This window comes from Vipera ursinii (assembly GCF_947247035.1).
Source record: "Vipera ursinii genome assembly, chromosome: 2".
Classification (NCBI taxonomy): domain Eukaryota; kingdom Metazoa; phylum Chordata; class Lepidosauria; order Squamata; family Viperidae; genus Vipera; species Vipera ursinii.
The window spans coordinates 71,862,623-71,878,166 of NC_139513.1; the positions used below are offsets into that span (position 1 = coordinate 71,862,623).

General features: G+C 37.3%; 1 protein-coding gene across 4 annotated transcripts in view; it reads right to left on the bottom strand.

Annotated features, from left to right (window-relative positions):
• Positions 1-369: 369 nt before the first annotated feature.
• RBM6 (RNA binding motif protein 6) overlaps positions 370-15,544 on the bottom strand; it is a 91,125-nt gene continuing 75,950 nt past the window's right edge. For 3 of the 4 annotated variants that reach the window (XM_083356125.1, XM_083356123.1, XM_083356124.1), the window contains exons 11-21: positions 12,676-12,773; positions 10,149-10,191; positions 9,417-9,474; positions 8,749-8,840; positions 8,506-8,652; positions 8,135-8,224; positions 4,056-4,310; positions 3,082-3,156; positions 2,107-2,204; positions 1,425-1,554; positions 370-644 (exon numbers count right to left, since the gene is read on the bottom strand). In XM_083356125.1, the coding sequence (XP_083212251.1) occupies positions 519-644; positions 1,425-1,554; positions 2,107-2,204; positions 3,082-3,156; positions 4,056-4,310; positions 8,135-8,224; positions 8,506-8,652; positions 8,749-8,840; positions 9,417-9,474; positions 10,149-10,191; positions 12,676-12,773 (1,212 nt within the window). In that variant the 3' untranslated portion in view covers positions 370-518. The remainder of the gene's footprint in view (positions 645-1,424; positions 1,555-2,106; positions 2,205-3,081; positions 3,157-4,055; positions 4,311-8,134; positions 8,225-8,505; positions 8,653-8,748; positions 8,841-9,416; positions 9,475-10,148; positions 10,192-12,675; positions 12,774-15,544) is intronic. The other variant, XM_083356126.1, reaches the window with a different exon arrangement.

A 15,544-nucleotide genomic window follows, 5' to 3' on the forward strand; every position in this document is an offset into this window, starting at 1 on the left:
TGTGCCCTCCCACCCTCAACTCTGAAAGTCAATTCAGAAGGATACATGAACAATAGTATCCAACATCACTGAGAGATAGGGAGAGGACAGCAGGGTGGATGTACCCCGCCCCCTTCAATCCCACCACAGATGATTAAGCACTATCATTGGTATCTCAGTATTATATCCCAAGTGAAAAGCATCCAGGTATTGTCCCTTTCTTTGTTATAGTATTTTTCCCATCAAATGTATGATTGGTGGAGATAGCAGAATATAAACTCAATATAAAATATCTACTCTATCTATCTATCTATCTATCTATCTATCTATCTATCTAGAAGGCTCTAATTTAATACATCTAGTAATTTTTCTCAAAAATCGGATAGGGGGAAAGAAACCACAAAGAAATGTTTTTTTCTGTTTTATTTCAAAAACAAAAAACAAAACACATTTCAGCAGCAAAAAAGAAAATAATTACAAAAATAACACAAAGAAGGGGCTGGAAGAAACAAGATGTATGTTATGTTTTCTTTCCACATTTATTCAAGTTCCTTGTAACGGGCAAACATGACTCTCCGCACTGCATCTCGATATGTTTCATTAGATTGCCTTCTACTGGGCCTTCCTTGGGTTCCTAAGCCTGCTCCCTTCTTCCGATTTTCTGCCTAAAAAAGGTATGTAAATCTCATTGAAACAATTATGCTTTTATTGCCACAGAACAAACAGGTTTTTTTAAATAAGATTTCACTCTATTTTAATTGTCTATAATTAAATTCAGTATTTCTTCCCTTGCCTACTTCTCTGCAAGTGAGAATTTTAACATAAAATGATACTATGCTTACTTCATTCCAGAGTTTATTTCTGACATGCAAGATCAATTTGGTACTTGCGCTATCACCCAGATTTTAACATATCTACTCCACTCTTTCCCTTCAACTAAATCCTCAAGATAGCTATTTCTTATTAAAACAAATAGGCAAAACCCCCAAAGACCCCAGAGCCATTAATCCAGTCAGCTAGATGAGGTATTTTCTAGACAGGAAGTCATTGCAGTAAACTGTAGCAGATCAACTTCCTAGGGCAATATCTTGGATGCTGCAATTATGGTGGATTTCATGTAAAGAAAACTTGTTTCCTGACCTTAATGATCAGGAAGAAGTAGGGAAAAAATCCTTGAGATAATCATGCCTTAACTAGTTACACGGGACCAGTTGCAAACAAATCCCTAGAGTTCAATATCTTTTTAGGAAATGCAGTGAGATTGCATCTCATATGCTCAGGTTATGAAAAAATAACTTTTGCTACTTCCACTTTCTAACTATGCATATGTCAAGTAATATGCCTAATTTTATCATGATACAGATTACTTAGCTCTTTGAGATAAGCCAAGGTTATCTAGATACTGCCTGTTCAGTAAACATTCATTTGTAAGACAGGAAATTTACCTCTACCGGTGATGTCATGCCTTGTTCATTGCGCCCTAGCCCTGAACCTTCCTTCCAGCCCATAGCCTGCATCATTCGGCTTCCTTTGTTATTGCTCTCCATTCTTCCTTTATCTGTGGGCTTATACTCACTGCAAACAAATACATGTGGGGACATTTTAAGCACATGTACAGCAGTATGTTTTGTATGCATGCTTATAGGTTAACTGGAATCTTAGGAGCCAGGCTGTCAGGTCTATTTAGCTTTTTCTTTCAGTACAGGCATTTGCAACTTATGTTAAATAATTTTGGGTATGCAGTTTCTCACATGAGTTATCTTGGATCAAGCTAATTTTGGCATCACTGCAAAAATTCCAGTAACTAAGAAGGCTATGTAATAAATACACAATTCAAGACATTTTCTTTCAATGTTATATTTTCATTTTTAAAGTAGAATAACACATTAAAAATATCATTATAGTCTACTTTTGAGCTTTGGTTGTTTGTTTTAAAAACTTATATATCCTGTTTTATCATTAAAATTTCAAAGCAGGGCTACAATTATCCCAAAAACAATCCCAGTACTTAAATTATATAATTGTAAAATATATTAATTTCAAATACTGATTTAAATGGAGTCTCGTGCCATTTAAATAGACATAGAAGCAGCTGCAAGGACTTATTTCATGAGGCTGTGTCATTACCTGTCAGAATTTCTGAAGTATTTTGGCCGTTTTCTCTCTGGAGATTCTCGTTCCTCAAACCTCTCTCTTCGGTCATTTCCTTTTTCTTTAAATTTTCCCTTTTTATTAGAAAACAGAATTACTAAAAATACTTTTACCAATGTTCCTCCATGGTAGGGAGCCTTAACTGAAAGCCCATGTACAGCCTGTTTTTTGCACCCTATGGCCGCGGCGCTAGCACAAGTGTTGCCTGCATTCTGAGGATGGGGCTTCACTTGTTGCACAGCCCAATTTCTGGCATGCCGTGGACCGGTGCCAGTCCATGGACCGGGGCTTGGGGAACCCTGATCCATGTCATTTATGAAGATGTTAAAGAGCATTGGACCAAAGACAGAAACTTGAGATACCACACTGCATGCTTCCCTCCATGAAGATGTAGTTCCATTGAGGACTAGATGCTGAGTGCAGTTAGTCAGTCAGCTGTGAATCAATTTTGTGATGGTACTGTCTATCTAACATTGTTCTATCTTACCAAGAAGTGGGCTGTGATCTATTTTGGCAGTCCAAATGCTATATCCACAGCATTTTCTTGATCCATTGATTTAGTCAATTTAACAAAAAGGGCAAAATAAGTTTTATCTGGAATGATCTGTTTTTAACAAACTCAGGCTGACTTTTAGTGACCTCTTTGTTCATTTCTAGGTGCTCAGAAATCTGCTGCTTGATTATCATTACTGTCCTCATTACTGTCCTTATTACTGTAGTGGAGGGGAATGGAGGCAGCTTAATTGATCACTCTTTAGGTGCACTGGCACCTACAGTAAAAACATTACTTTGGATTTACACAGTGGATGTTCCTGCCTGCATTTAAGGACATGAATACATCCAACAGATGGGACACACACTGATTTAGTGTTTTGTTCATTTATTAAAAAAAACCTGTTTCCTCAAACCATATTGCAGCAGATATAAGGTAAAAATATGTATTTTACTCACCTCTCGCTCTCGCTTCTCCAAATATGCCAGTTCTTGCTCTGATCGTTTTATTTTCCAGTGAATCTCTAAGTTTTGCTGCAAGAAAAAACAAATCCCTTAGAATGTCTCAGCATTAGGATTAGCAATAGGTATTCGAGAATAATGGAAACTCAACAGCAAATTGTAATACCAAAGGCTACCAAAGTTCTACAGAATAGGACAATAAGAAGAAATTTTATATCAAGGTATTCCTTAAAGCAGCCATATTTTTCTTTCAAAAAGACATCTTAGTCTACTCTCTTTGTATTTAGCTGTTAATTTTAATTAATTGAATTATATGAATGTTTTGCTGGAAGGAGTCAAAATCAGCTGCTTTGAGATTTTGTCACTTAATACTGAAAACAGTAAGCAATTTGATTCAATTTACCAAGTCAAGGTGTACATACTATATCTGAAGGAAGCATTTGTGAAATATGGAACTGCATTTTTCCCAGTTTCCAGTAACCATTTAATGTTCCACTTTGAACTACAGAAATATCTACTTCTACCACTAAGAAAACAATTCTTATAGCAAGTCCATTTTCCCAGTCATTCTAACTCTTGTGTGCAGGAGAGAGTTTACGTTTCTTAATTTTTTTTAGTTGACCTAATAAAAATATCCTCAATTGTGAATAGTACAGCTGTTTTTTTAGCCAAGGTTCTACGTGTTCCTATATGGCAATCCCAATTTTTGCTCAGTTATCAAAGCCACATTCTTAACGAATTAACTAGAACAGTCAGTCCAATCTATTAATTTTTAACTGCAGTTATTTGGGCAGGTTCCCTCACTACTTGCAATGTTTGTGCAGCAGTATGGTTCAGCACTTAGAACTGATATACTTTATCTCAAAAATTGCTTAATTTCTGGTTGTGCTTCTTCTGTCTAACTTGCCAGCTAAAAGAAAATTACTAAATGTACAATAGAAGCTCTCAGGATATATTGCTTCCTTTCTTACTTTGTGAAGGTTGGATAGTTGTTGATGTTTAATCAGAACCTCTTTATTTGGAAACTGCCTCCGGCAAAGTAAACATGCTAATTTATTCCAGTCTGTCAGCTTATCTTCATCGCTTTCAACCTTTTGGGGCCGTTGCTCTTGCTGGACTACTGGCCGTGATGGCTGCGGCTGTGGCTCCTCCTCCTCTTCTTCCTCGTTGTCACTATCCCCACCATATTCCCCCAAAAGCCCTATCAGAGGATTCACCACCTTTGGCTATAGAAAAGGGATAAAAGAATGAGAGCCACATGCAGAACTGAAGCAAATCCAGTCACTGTGTTCGGATGCCTCAAATGACATCAAGGATAACATGCTTCAGTCTGAGCATATAATTAATGTATTATATAGAGTAATAAATAAATGATACATCAGAAAGAAGATCCAAATTCAAATTTTACTTTACCATGAACTAATCCAATAGCATTTCTCTTACTATTTGTAACAGAGGGGATGTAGTCGTAATGACTTGAAATGTGAAGTGATTATGCAATTATGTAAAAACAAATGCAATAATTTCTAAAATACAAAAGTTACCTTTTAAATAAAGCAATGCAATAATAAGAGTTACAAATAAGCTTGCAATAGTACCATACCATTATTTACCCTTTCCATCTTAATATACTAGCTATGCAATTACACAGTGGGAATCATGTTAACAAACTACTAAATTTGAACCCAGATCTTTCCTATTCGTTAGTCTTCAAAATTTATCCTTTTACCCCTTTGTTCTCAAATTTACCTGTATCTCTCTCAAAACTGAAATTTCACTGTGACCTGTGTGAAAACTACGCTAATGTATCCCCGAGTAAATATCTTTTGATAGAAAAACATGGGTTTTTGCTTTTGTATGGGTTATTTAAAAGGAACATATTTTAACAATTTCTACTTTATCTTATTTCACCTTAATCTGTCAACATCAAGTTGCCTATAATACCATATAATATTGAATGGGTTACAAAAAATAAAAGGCAGCTCCCTTCTTCAGTAACATGCAGACATTATCAAGCTATATAAACTGAATAGATGAATGAAGCTATTCTTCTACTAAAAGACTAGGTTAGATGAAGGCTACCATATATGAGCTGCAAAACAAGAGGTGATTACCTAGAAATGGCATACAAAATATACAAAACTCTATCTAGCACCATCTGGATTTTTACAGCCCAGATATAATAACCACAGGCTAAATTCAGTAACTTGTGTACAGTCTCCAGGGTTTCTATGCTTAAATATATTGAATCTGCCATAAGTCCTGGACTGAGAGAGCAAAACTAAAATTCAACAACCAATTCAAAAAACTAGGCCTAAAAGGACACCCGTATTAAATTAAGTCACCACTCTTCCTCGCTCATTTTTCTTAAATTCTGAGATGAAACATGAACCGTGAGAGTCCATCTACAAGAAACAATAACACAAGGGTTGCCATATCACTACATAAAATAGATGGGTCTTTCACACCTCTGTACTTTCTGACGATTCTATTACAAACAAAACGATGAAAAATTCAGACAAACTACAAAAAGCCTACTTTCTAAAGAACTCATAGCTTTAATGAGAAAACTCTTGAAGAATTCAAAGATTTTCTTGCTTTTTAAAAGATTTTGCTTTGGACTTCCGGTGGCTCCGCGGCGCCGGAGACAGCCTTCCCGGGCTGCCCGCGGCTCGGCTGTGTGATTTTTCGCCCGAAACAGCGTCGATCAGCTGTTCGGGCGAATCTGAAGCCCCCTCCTCGGGAGAAGAGGAGGGGGTGAGCCCCCAGGTGGGGGTTGAGTTCTCCGGGGCCGCCTGAGCTTGGAGCTTGGGCGGCCGAAGGATTGAACTCCCCCGTAGCCTGGGCTGCTCCCAGCTGACCAGCGTCTCTGCTCCGGACTTTATGGAGCAGAGCCAGGCGTCTGCGACCATCCCTGCTTGAAGGAGAGACTATGAAAGGGAAAGAGCAGGCAGAGCAGTACAAGAGGGAAAGATGAAGAGATGAAGAAGATTTTATTTTACTCTCAAGCTTGATGGACTTTGCTTAAAACTTAAAGTGAAAGTGCGTCACAATTGTAAGTAAAAGATGGCGGCTAAACCTCCCCCTAGAACTTTTCGGAGTGCTGGAAATTCTCCGGTGCAACAACAATCATTGCTGCAGGCGTTGCATTCTCCTGATGTATTGACATCGAAGGATCTTGAAAAACATACCCAGTTAATTTTGGAGTCAATGGGTGTTAAATTTCTACAGATGGAGGAGAAATTGGAGAAATTGGAGCAGAGAATGGAAGAAAGGATGGAACAGAAACTTAGAGAAATGAAGGTAGACATTTTGTCCTCAGTGCAAAAAGTTGCTAAATGTGTGGAGGTGCTGGATGATCAAGTGCAAGACTTGATTCAAAAGAATGCTTTATTGGAAGCAAAAGTATTGGAAATTGAAGATTTAAAAGACAAAATCGACAGTGAACAGAGCTTGGCCCAATTTTACCAGATGCAGTTTGCTGTGAGAATTAGAGGCCTAAAAGAGAATATTAAGGAAGATTTAAAGCAGCTGGTTTCTGAGGCTTTTGAGGGAGTATTGAACCATCCAGCATCTGAATTAAAACAAGGTATGGACAAAGTGTTTCGTGTGAATTCGTGGATTGCTAAACAGAGAAAGTTGCCTAGAGATGTGGTGGTTTATTTTGTAAAAAGGGAAATTAGAGATGAAGTTATACAAGCTGCCTACGATACCAAAGTTGTGATTGCTGGTCAACAAGTTTTGGTTCTAAAAGAAATTCCTCCAAAGATTTTAAAGAGAAGGAAGGATTTTATATTTCTTGTGCAAGAGCTCAAGCAAAGAGATATAAGGTTCAGATGGGAGATCCCAGTTGGGTTGAGCTTCATGTATGATGGCAAAAGATACTGTTTGAGTAATGTGAAGCAAGCGCATGATTTTTATAATAATGTCTTGGAAGTAACCCCATCAACACTTCTGGAAGCTGCAGAGGGATCTGGAGAAGGAGAACATCAAGAGGATGAAGATGCACAGATAGACGAGAAGGGTACAGGAGGAGTTCAAGCTGCAACTCTTTTGGATGATCTTAGAGAACAGAGGGTGACGCGTGCTGCCTTAAAACGCTCAAAAAAGAAAAAAAAATAAGACCAGTAGAAATCTATGGAACTTCCACAAAATATTTATAGTTAAGTGGTAGTTGTGTTTTTTTAAAAAGGAAAGGAAAAAGAAAGAAAGAAAGAAAAAAAAAAGAAAAAAAAGAGGAAAAAAGGAAAAAAAAAAGTTTTGGGATGCTATGTATGGTAATAGATTTTTTTTTTTTAATTTGGAATTAATGGACAACTTACTACAGAGGAAGAGGAAGAAAGTTTTGTGGGTTAATGTGGGTTAATTTGTGTAAGAACTATTTATTAATGTGCAAATCAGAATATGTTAAGGTAATAGTGAATTGTGGAAGAACATAGATGGGAATGATGCTAGTTTTCTTTTATTTTAGTTTTTTATATATATTTAGTATTATTAAGGATTGGTTTACTATATACAAGCTAGAGAGTGATGGATTTTAGAGTTTATAATTGTTAGTATATGATTGTTTATGATTGCCTTTTAGATATATACCTTGTATTTTGCTCTGGGAAGTCGGGGGGGGGGAGGGGGGAGGAGGGGAAGTGGAGGGGGGGAGGTAGGGGAGGGAGGAGGGAGAGGGGGAGGGGGGGAGATAAGGGGGAGGTAGGGAGGGGAGGAGGGAGGGGGAAGGGGGGTTTTTTTTAAAGGAAAATTGTATTTTATAAAACTTTTCAATAAAAAAAAAGATTTTGCTTTGAATGTGCTCTGCCATAAACCAGACTGTAAAATAGCTATATAAGGGTACAAATGTTGTCACTTCGCTACACCCAGAACATACTACAGCCAGCTCTCCTGAGACTCTTAACTCTATCCAAAAGCATAATGGAATAAAGAGCATACACTTAAAAGAAATATGTGTAGGGTATTGTCAGCAGCATATTTTCTAAAATTTAGATAAAATTTAACTTTTAAGGTAAATTATTGAAATAGTTAAGTAATAAATTCTTACTGGAGGTGTACTTTCTTCTTTTTTCAATGTTGGAGGTAGTGGCTTTTTAAAGACATCTTCTGCAGGAAATTTATCCTCTTGATGCTCATTCTGAATTAAGTGACAATTAAAAACTTGTTTACATTTCCATTGCTTACATAAATACTTTTGCTTCTCTTTCTCTCCATTGTTTCTACTTACTAGGACAAGTATAAGAACAATATATTTTGTACTTGGCTATTTTATTTCCAAGAAAAAAGACAAGCTGGGCAAGTCTGTTATTAATCCATATTGGCTGAGTAGAATTCCAATCCTTTTTCACTTTCAGCATTTTATACCTTAAATATCCAGGTCACATAATTCATAACAGTGTTCTCATGGCCAATAACTACCTTGGCTGATTTATTTCTGTGTCTTTCTCTTCTGTCTCTATTATCTCTACTGGATGTCTCATCTCTTTCACTTGTCCTTTCTTGGCTTTTATAATGCCTCATACTAGATGGTGGTGGTGATGCTTCCCGACCCATTGGTATTTCTCTCTGCATAGGAACAAAAAATGATATTTTTTTTTTAAAAAAAGAACAATTCATAGTAATGAAAAGAGAAAAGAAACTCATTTATGCATACAATCTCACCTGAGTATTCGGATCATAGTACACTCCGCTTATGGGATCAAAATAATTACCAGTATCTGGATCATAAATGAATGTAGACACATCAGAAGAAGCTGAAAGATGTAAAACATATCGGCAATTGTTACGACTTATATTTGCCTAGAGTGCCTCTGGGGATTGTAGCAGTTTATAAGTAAACAGACAGATAAATAGATAATCCTTTAAATAATACAGATATAGTCTAATATATTCTAGTTAATGAGATAGAAGGTCCCAAAGATTCCATGTAAGGTAATTAATATATTTTAAACTATTAAAATTATAATTTCTTGCCCTTTACCACCAAAACTTGCCAGTTGAGATATATTGGTCAACCTTAAAAGAAAAAGAGGTTCTAATTTTAAGTGTGAGCTGTCAAAAATTCCAAAATATGATAAGAGTAGATGATTCTTTCAAGAAAATTGAAGTCCATTTTTTATTCTATTCTCATTTATGGTTGCATTTTGGGTTTTTAGGATATTTATTACTATGGTTTTTATATTTATATTTTCTATTTTTTGATTTATATTTTATTTATTGCTTTGTGCTACCCAAAGTCACCTTTGGTGAGTTGGGCAGGTACAAAAATTTGGTTAAGAAATAAATAAGAAAAATATTTTATACTACAATCAGATTAAAAGACAACCTACACTCTGATTTTCGTTTTTGTACGTGAGTGCCTCTCCTGTCATTCATGCCTCGTTTGCCCTGAAATACAAACAGGATTTTAAAATAAGAATTATAAAACATAAATTTGCACATACTAAGTGATAAGACCTAATAAAATGTTATCAGATATTTATCAGCCTAAGACTCAGAAAAATACATCTGTTGAGATCAATGCACTCATCCACAGAATGCCTTGTTGTCATTCCTAGCAAGGTCTAGTTTTCTCATATTTGCAAAAAGCAAGGAATGCCTTGTCCTTTATAAAGACAGCAAGAAGAATGGAAACTTGAAATCAAAATCACAGTGTATTGTAATGGCATCCCATGGTAATGGCATATCCTACAGGAAGACAGACCGACAATCAAAATATCCCAGATTTATCACCGTTAACCTAGGAATCTTCTTGTTAGAACTTAGGTATAGCCATTATTCTTAAATTTTGGAAAAGATTATTTCTACCTATACGCTTTTATTTTTATAATTTAAAGACATGCACATGTCGGCCAGTGGTGTGTATATAACATTTTAATTGTTCTGAGTTTGAGGGGGAATCAACTGTGAAGTTAATAGATCTTGTATATTCCTTTTCTGGTTACACTCACTGTCATAAATTAAATATAAAATTATACCTAAGTTTAGGCAAGTAAACATTTGAAATGCTGGATGGCAGCAACCAATTTTCTTCGGGTGCTGTCATAGATTACAAGCATTACCTGGTTGAAACGAGAAATATCACCTTGGTCTCCATATTCATTTCTAGCAACAGAAAGAAGACAAACATCAAATCAGTTTAAATGTTCCAAAAATACTACATGCAGTTAGCTTAGTATGCTTCATTAAAACTCTTGCAATAAGCTGAATAAAAATACAGTATACTGAAGCTGTTTTTTGAATCACAGCTCAGTGCACAAAATTTAAATTTCTGACCTTACAAATCTTCCATACAGACATTAACTCAATAATTAATCAAATATGACCATTTAAATTAATGTTGTTATTACATCATCTAAAGCCAGAATTCATTGTATTACAAATTACCCAGAGATTCACACAGAAAGTCCAGACCAACTTTTTGACTTTGCTACAGAGGATATTTTGACACGAAATTTCCATGAACAAAATAATATTGCTGTTGAGTTATATCTAATTTTTCATTCAAGCAACTCTATTCTTTTTAAATTTACTCTCAAAATAGCTTAAATGTGTTGTATGCTCATAACAATTAATTTCTTAGAGAGATATTATAGTTTAAACATAGCACCACTTGATAAGACATTCAGTTCTTCAAAATCATAATGCAAGTGTGCTAATTTATGAAAACTTGATTGCCTTAGCTTTCTTTGTTTGCATATTACAGGGAGTGCAGAATTATTAGGCAAGTTGTATTTTTGAGGATTAATTTTATTATTGAACAACAACCATGTTCTCAATGAACCCAAAAAACTCATTAATATCAAAGCTGAATATTTTTGGAAGTAGTTTTTAGTTTGTTTTTAGTTATAGCTATTTTAGGGGGATATCTGTGTGTGCAGGTGACTATTACTGTGCATAATTATTAGGCAACTTAACAAAAAACAAATATATACCCATTTCAATTATTTACAGGGAGTGCAGAATTATTAGGCAAGTTGTATTTTTGAGGATTAATTTTATTATTGAACAACAACCATGTTCTCAATGAACCCAAAAAACTCATTAATATCAAAGCTGAATATTTGTGGAAGTAGTTTTTAGTTTGTTTTTAGTTATAGCTATTTTAGGGGGATATCTGTGTGTGCAGGTGACTATTACTGTGCATAATTATTAGGCAACTTAACAAAAAACAAATATATACCCATTTCAATTATTTATTTTTACCAGTGAAACCAATATAACATCTCAACTTTCACAAATATACATTTCTGACATTCAAAAACATAACAAAAACAAATCAGTGACCAATATAGCCACCTTTCTTTGCAAGGACACTCAAAAGCCTGCCATCCATGGATTCTGTCAGTGTTTTGATCTGTTCACCATCAACATTGCGTGCAGCAGCAACCACAGCCTCCCAGACACTGTTCAGAGAGGTGTACTGTTTTCCCTCCTTGTAAATCTCACATTTGATGATGGACCACAGGTTCTCAATGGGGTTCAGATCAGGTGAACAAGGAGGCCATGTCATTAGATTTCCTTCTTTTATACCCTTTCTTGCCAGCCACGCTGTGGAGTACTTGGACGCGTGTGATGGAGCATTGTCCTGCATGAAAATCATGTTTTTCTTGAAGGATGCAGACTTCTTCCTGTACCACTGCTTGAAGAAGGTGTCTTCCAGAAACTGGCAGTAGGACTGGGAGTTGAGCTTGACTCCATCCTCAACCCGAAAAGGCCCCACAAGCTCATCTTTGATGATACCAGCCCAAACCAGTACTCCACCTCCACCTTGCTGGCGTCTGAGTCGGACTGGAGCTCTCTGCCCTTTACCAATCCAGCCACGGGCCCATCCATCTGGCCCATCAAGACTCACTCTCATTTCATCAGTCCATAAAACCTTAGAAAAATCAGTCTTGAGATATTTCTTGGCCCAGTCTTGACGTTTCAGCTTGTGTGTCTTGTTCAGTGGTGGTCATCTTTCAGCCTTTCTTACCTTGGCCATGTCTCTGAGTATTGCACACCTTGTGCTTTTGGGCACTCCAGTGATGTTGCAGCTCTGAAATATGGCCAAACTGGTGGCAAGTGGCATCTTGGCAGCTGCACGCTTGACTTTTCTCAGTTCATGGGCAGTTATTTTGCGCCTTGGTTTCTCCACACGCTTCTTGCGACCCTGTTGACTATTTTGAATGAAACGCTTGATTGTTCGATGATCACGCTTCAGAAGCTTTGCAATTTTAAGAGTGCTGCATCCCTCTGCAAGATATCTCACTATTTTTGACTTTTCTGAGCCTGTCAAGTCCTTCTTTTGACCCATTTTGCCAAAGGAAAGGAAGTTGCCTAATAATTATGCACACCTGATACAGGGTGTTGATGTCATTAGACCACACCCCTTCTCATTACAGAGATGCACATCACCTAATATGCTTAATTGGTAGTAGGCTTTCGAGCCTATACAGCTTGGAGTAAGACAACATGCATAAAGAGGATGATGTGGTCAAAATACTCATTTGCCTAATAATTCTGCACTCCCTGTAAAGTATCTGTCAAAATGACAAAATTCACAAAATGAAGTCATATCAATAAATGTTTTAATGACATCTCTATTACCTCCTCTTTCCTGTAGCTAGGTTTACATCCATAACACGTCCATCAATGCTAATTGGTGGATCTAGGTCTTGTAAAACTTTCACTAATTGGCGTGCCTCCTGTAATGAAAAGAATCCAAGAATAAGTAAAAAGTAGGGACCTGAATGGGAACAACAGGTTTCAGCTGAACCCTGACATAACAGAGTGGCTGTGGGTGCAGGGGACCTCAAAATCCAGTTGTTTATCATCTTCAATTCTGGATGGGGTTGCACTACCCCAGACAAACCTGATGCACAACGTGGGACTCATGCTCAAAGACCAGGTGGCAGTCATGGCTAGGAAGGCTTTTTCACAACTTTGTGTTGTGTACCAGTTGCGCCCCTTATCTGGATTGTGAGGACCTGCATACGGTCACTCAAGTCCTAGTCAATTGCTGGTTAGATTACTCCACTGCATTCTGCATGGGGCTACCCTTGAAGAGTATTCAGGAATTACAGCTGGTGGAGAATGCAGCAGCGTGCACAGGTCTAGAGGCTCCTAGGGGGGCACATGTGGCATTGCTGTTGCACAAGCTGCATTGGCTGCCAATGGTTTGCTTCTGGATCCAATTCAAGGTGTTGGTTAATACCTTTAAAAGTCTTATATGGCATGGGTCCAAATGAGCTGTCTCACCCCAATGGGATTAGTCAACCTCTCTCGCACCAGCTGAAAAGACCTGCTATGGGCCCTTCTAGTTAGGAATTCCGGCAGGTGGGGTCAAGAACAGACTTTTCTGCTGTGGCCCCAACCCAGGCATGTCAAACTTGCAACGTCACATGACGTATCAGGACTTTTCCCCATTGATGGCAATGGGGTGGGCGCAATTTCGGTGTGACGCATCTGGCCCATGGGGTGGCAGTTTGACATGCCTGCCCCAACCCTTTGGAACACTCTACCACTGGAGGTGAGAATTGCTCCTACCCTTTTGGCTTTCTGGAAGGGTATCTGCCAGTTGGCTTGAGGCCACAAGGGTGGTGCTCACCACTGGAGGTCGCTGATGGGGTAAGAAGACATCATCCCTATCCCATCTGTCTCCCTGGTTCTGGTTTTCTGCATAGTTTTAAAAGTGTAATGTGCATAGTTTTTTAAAAATGTAATAGTTTTTCTATTTATCTTTTATGTCCTGTAAGTCACCCAGAGTTGTTCTATCGGGGAGATGGGTGGCATATAAACTTAATAAACAGATAAATAAATAAATTTATCACCCCCTTCACAGCAAAATCAAATGGGATTCTGAACCATTATAAAAGGCCAATTTAACTTTGTTTTCCTGACATTAGTTATATGTACACGAAAATAGCAGATCACAGTGTTCCCTCTAGTTTTTACATGCTTTCTCTAATCCCCAACAAAGCACTACCAACAAAAAAATAAACTTCTAATATTAAATTCCAATTATAAAATACTACACAATGAGAACTTGCCTGAATTAACATTCTATAAAGCTGACTTTTTTGGGATTCTTACTACAATGTTTGAAATCAGTTATAACAGAGATAATAGTAATAGTAGTAGTAGTAGCAGGAAATTTCTCCTTAGTTCTAGCTTGCTTTACTCTTTGATTAGTTTCCATCCATTGCTTCTTCTCTTGCCTTCAGATGCTTTGGAGAATAGTTTGACTCCCTCTTCTTTGTGGTAACCCCTGAGATATTGGAACACTGCTATCATGTCATCCCTCGTCCTTCTCTTCATAAACTAGACAATTCCAGCAAGCGTTCTTTATATACTTTAGCCTCCAGTCCCCATATCATCTTTGTTGCTCTTCTCTGTACTCTTTCTAGAGCCTCAACATCTTTTTACATCATGGTGACCAAAACAGGATGCAGTATTCCAAGTGTGGTCTTAGCAAGGCATTGTAAAGTGGTATTAACACTTCATGTGATCTTGATTCTATCCCTCTGTTAATGCAGCCTAGTGTTGGCTTTTTTGGCAGCTACAGCACACTGCTGGCTCATATTTAAGTGATTGTCCACTAGGACTCCGAGATCCCTCTTCAAGTTACTACTAATGAGCAAGGTATACTGTACCTGTGCATTTGGTTTTTCTTTCCTAAATGTAGAACCTTACGTTTTTCACCATTGAATTTCATTTTGTTAGATAGCACCCAATGTTCAAGTCTGTCCAGATCCTCCTGTAACTTAAGCCTGTCTTCTGGAGTGTTGACTATTCCTGCCAGCTTGGGGTCGTCTGCAAATTTGATGAGTTCCCCATCTATCCCCTCATCCAAATCATTGATGAAGATGTTGCAGAGCACTAGGGCCAGAACAGAGCCCTGGAACACCCCATTACACCCTTCCCTCCATGTAGATGCGGTTCCATTGAGGACCACACGCTCAGTACGGCCTATCAGCCAGCTACGAATCCCTCTGGTGGTGATGCTGTCTAACCCACATTTTATTTTATTTTATTTTTATTTTTAATCATTTTAAAGAATTCAGCAAACTAGGCTCCAATATAACTGTGCTGGATATAAAGTTACAAAGATCAAACTTTTCTTCCCCATGATAGGAACCAAAATATTATGTGATAAGAAAAGTCTCATAGTGCATCTTAAAACTTATAATGTTGTGTACTGAAACAGACATACATATCATATGTAGAGTATTCTATCACAACCTGAGTTCGTATGTTATAGTAAGTCATAATGACTTACACTTGGTTTGGGATTAGAACTGTATGAACAAAGCCATTTTCTTCTTTATTGATATTACATCACATCTAAGTGTTAGCAATAGCAGTAAGCCTACCCAGTCAATTTGAGTAAGTTATCCTACACAATGGCTGCAATTCAGCCACAATTCTTTGTGCTTTTTTACTCCTTCCTCTCCAGTAAAGACACAAAAAGGAATTT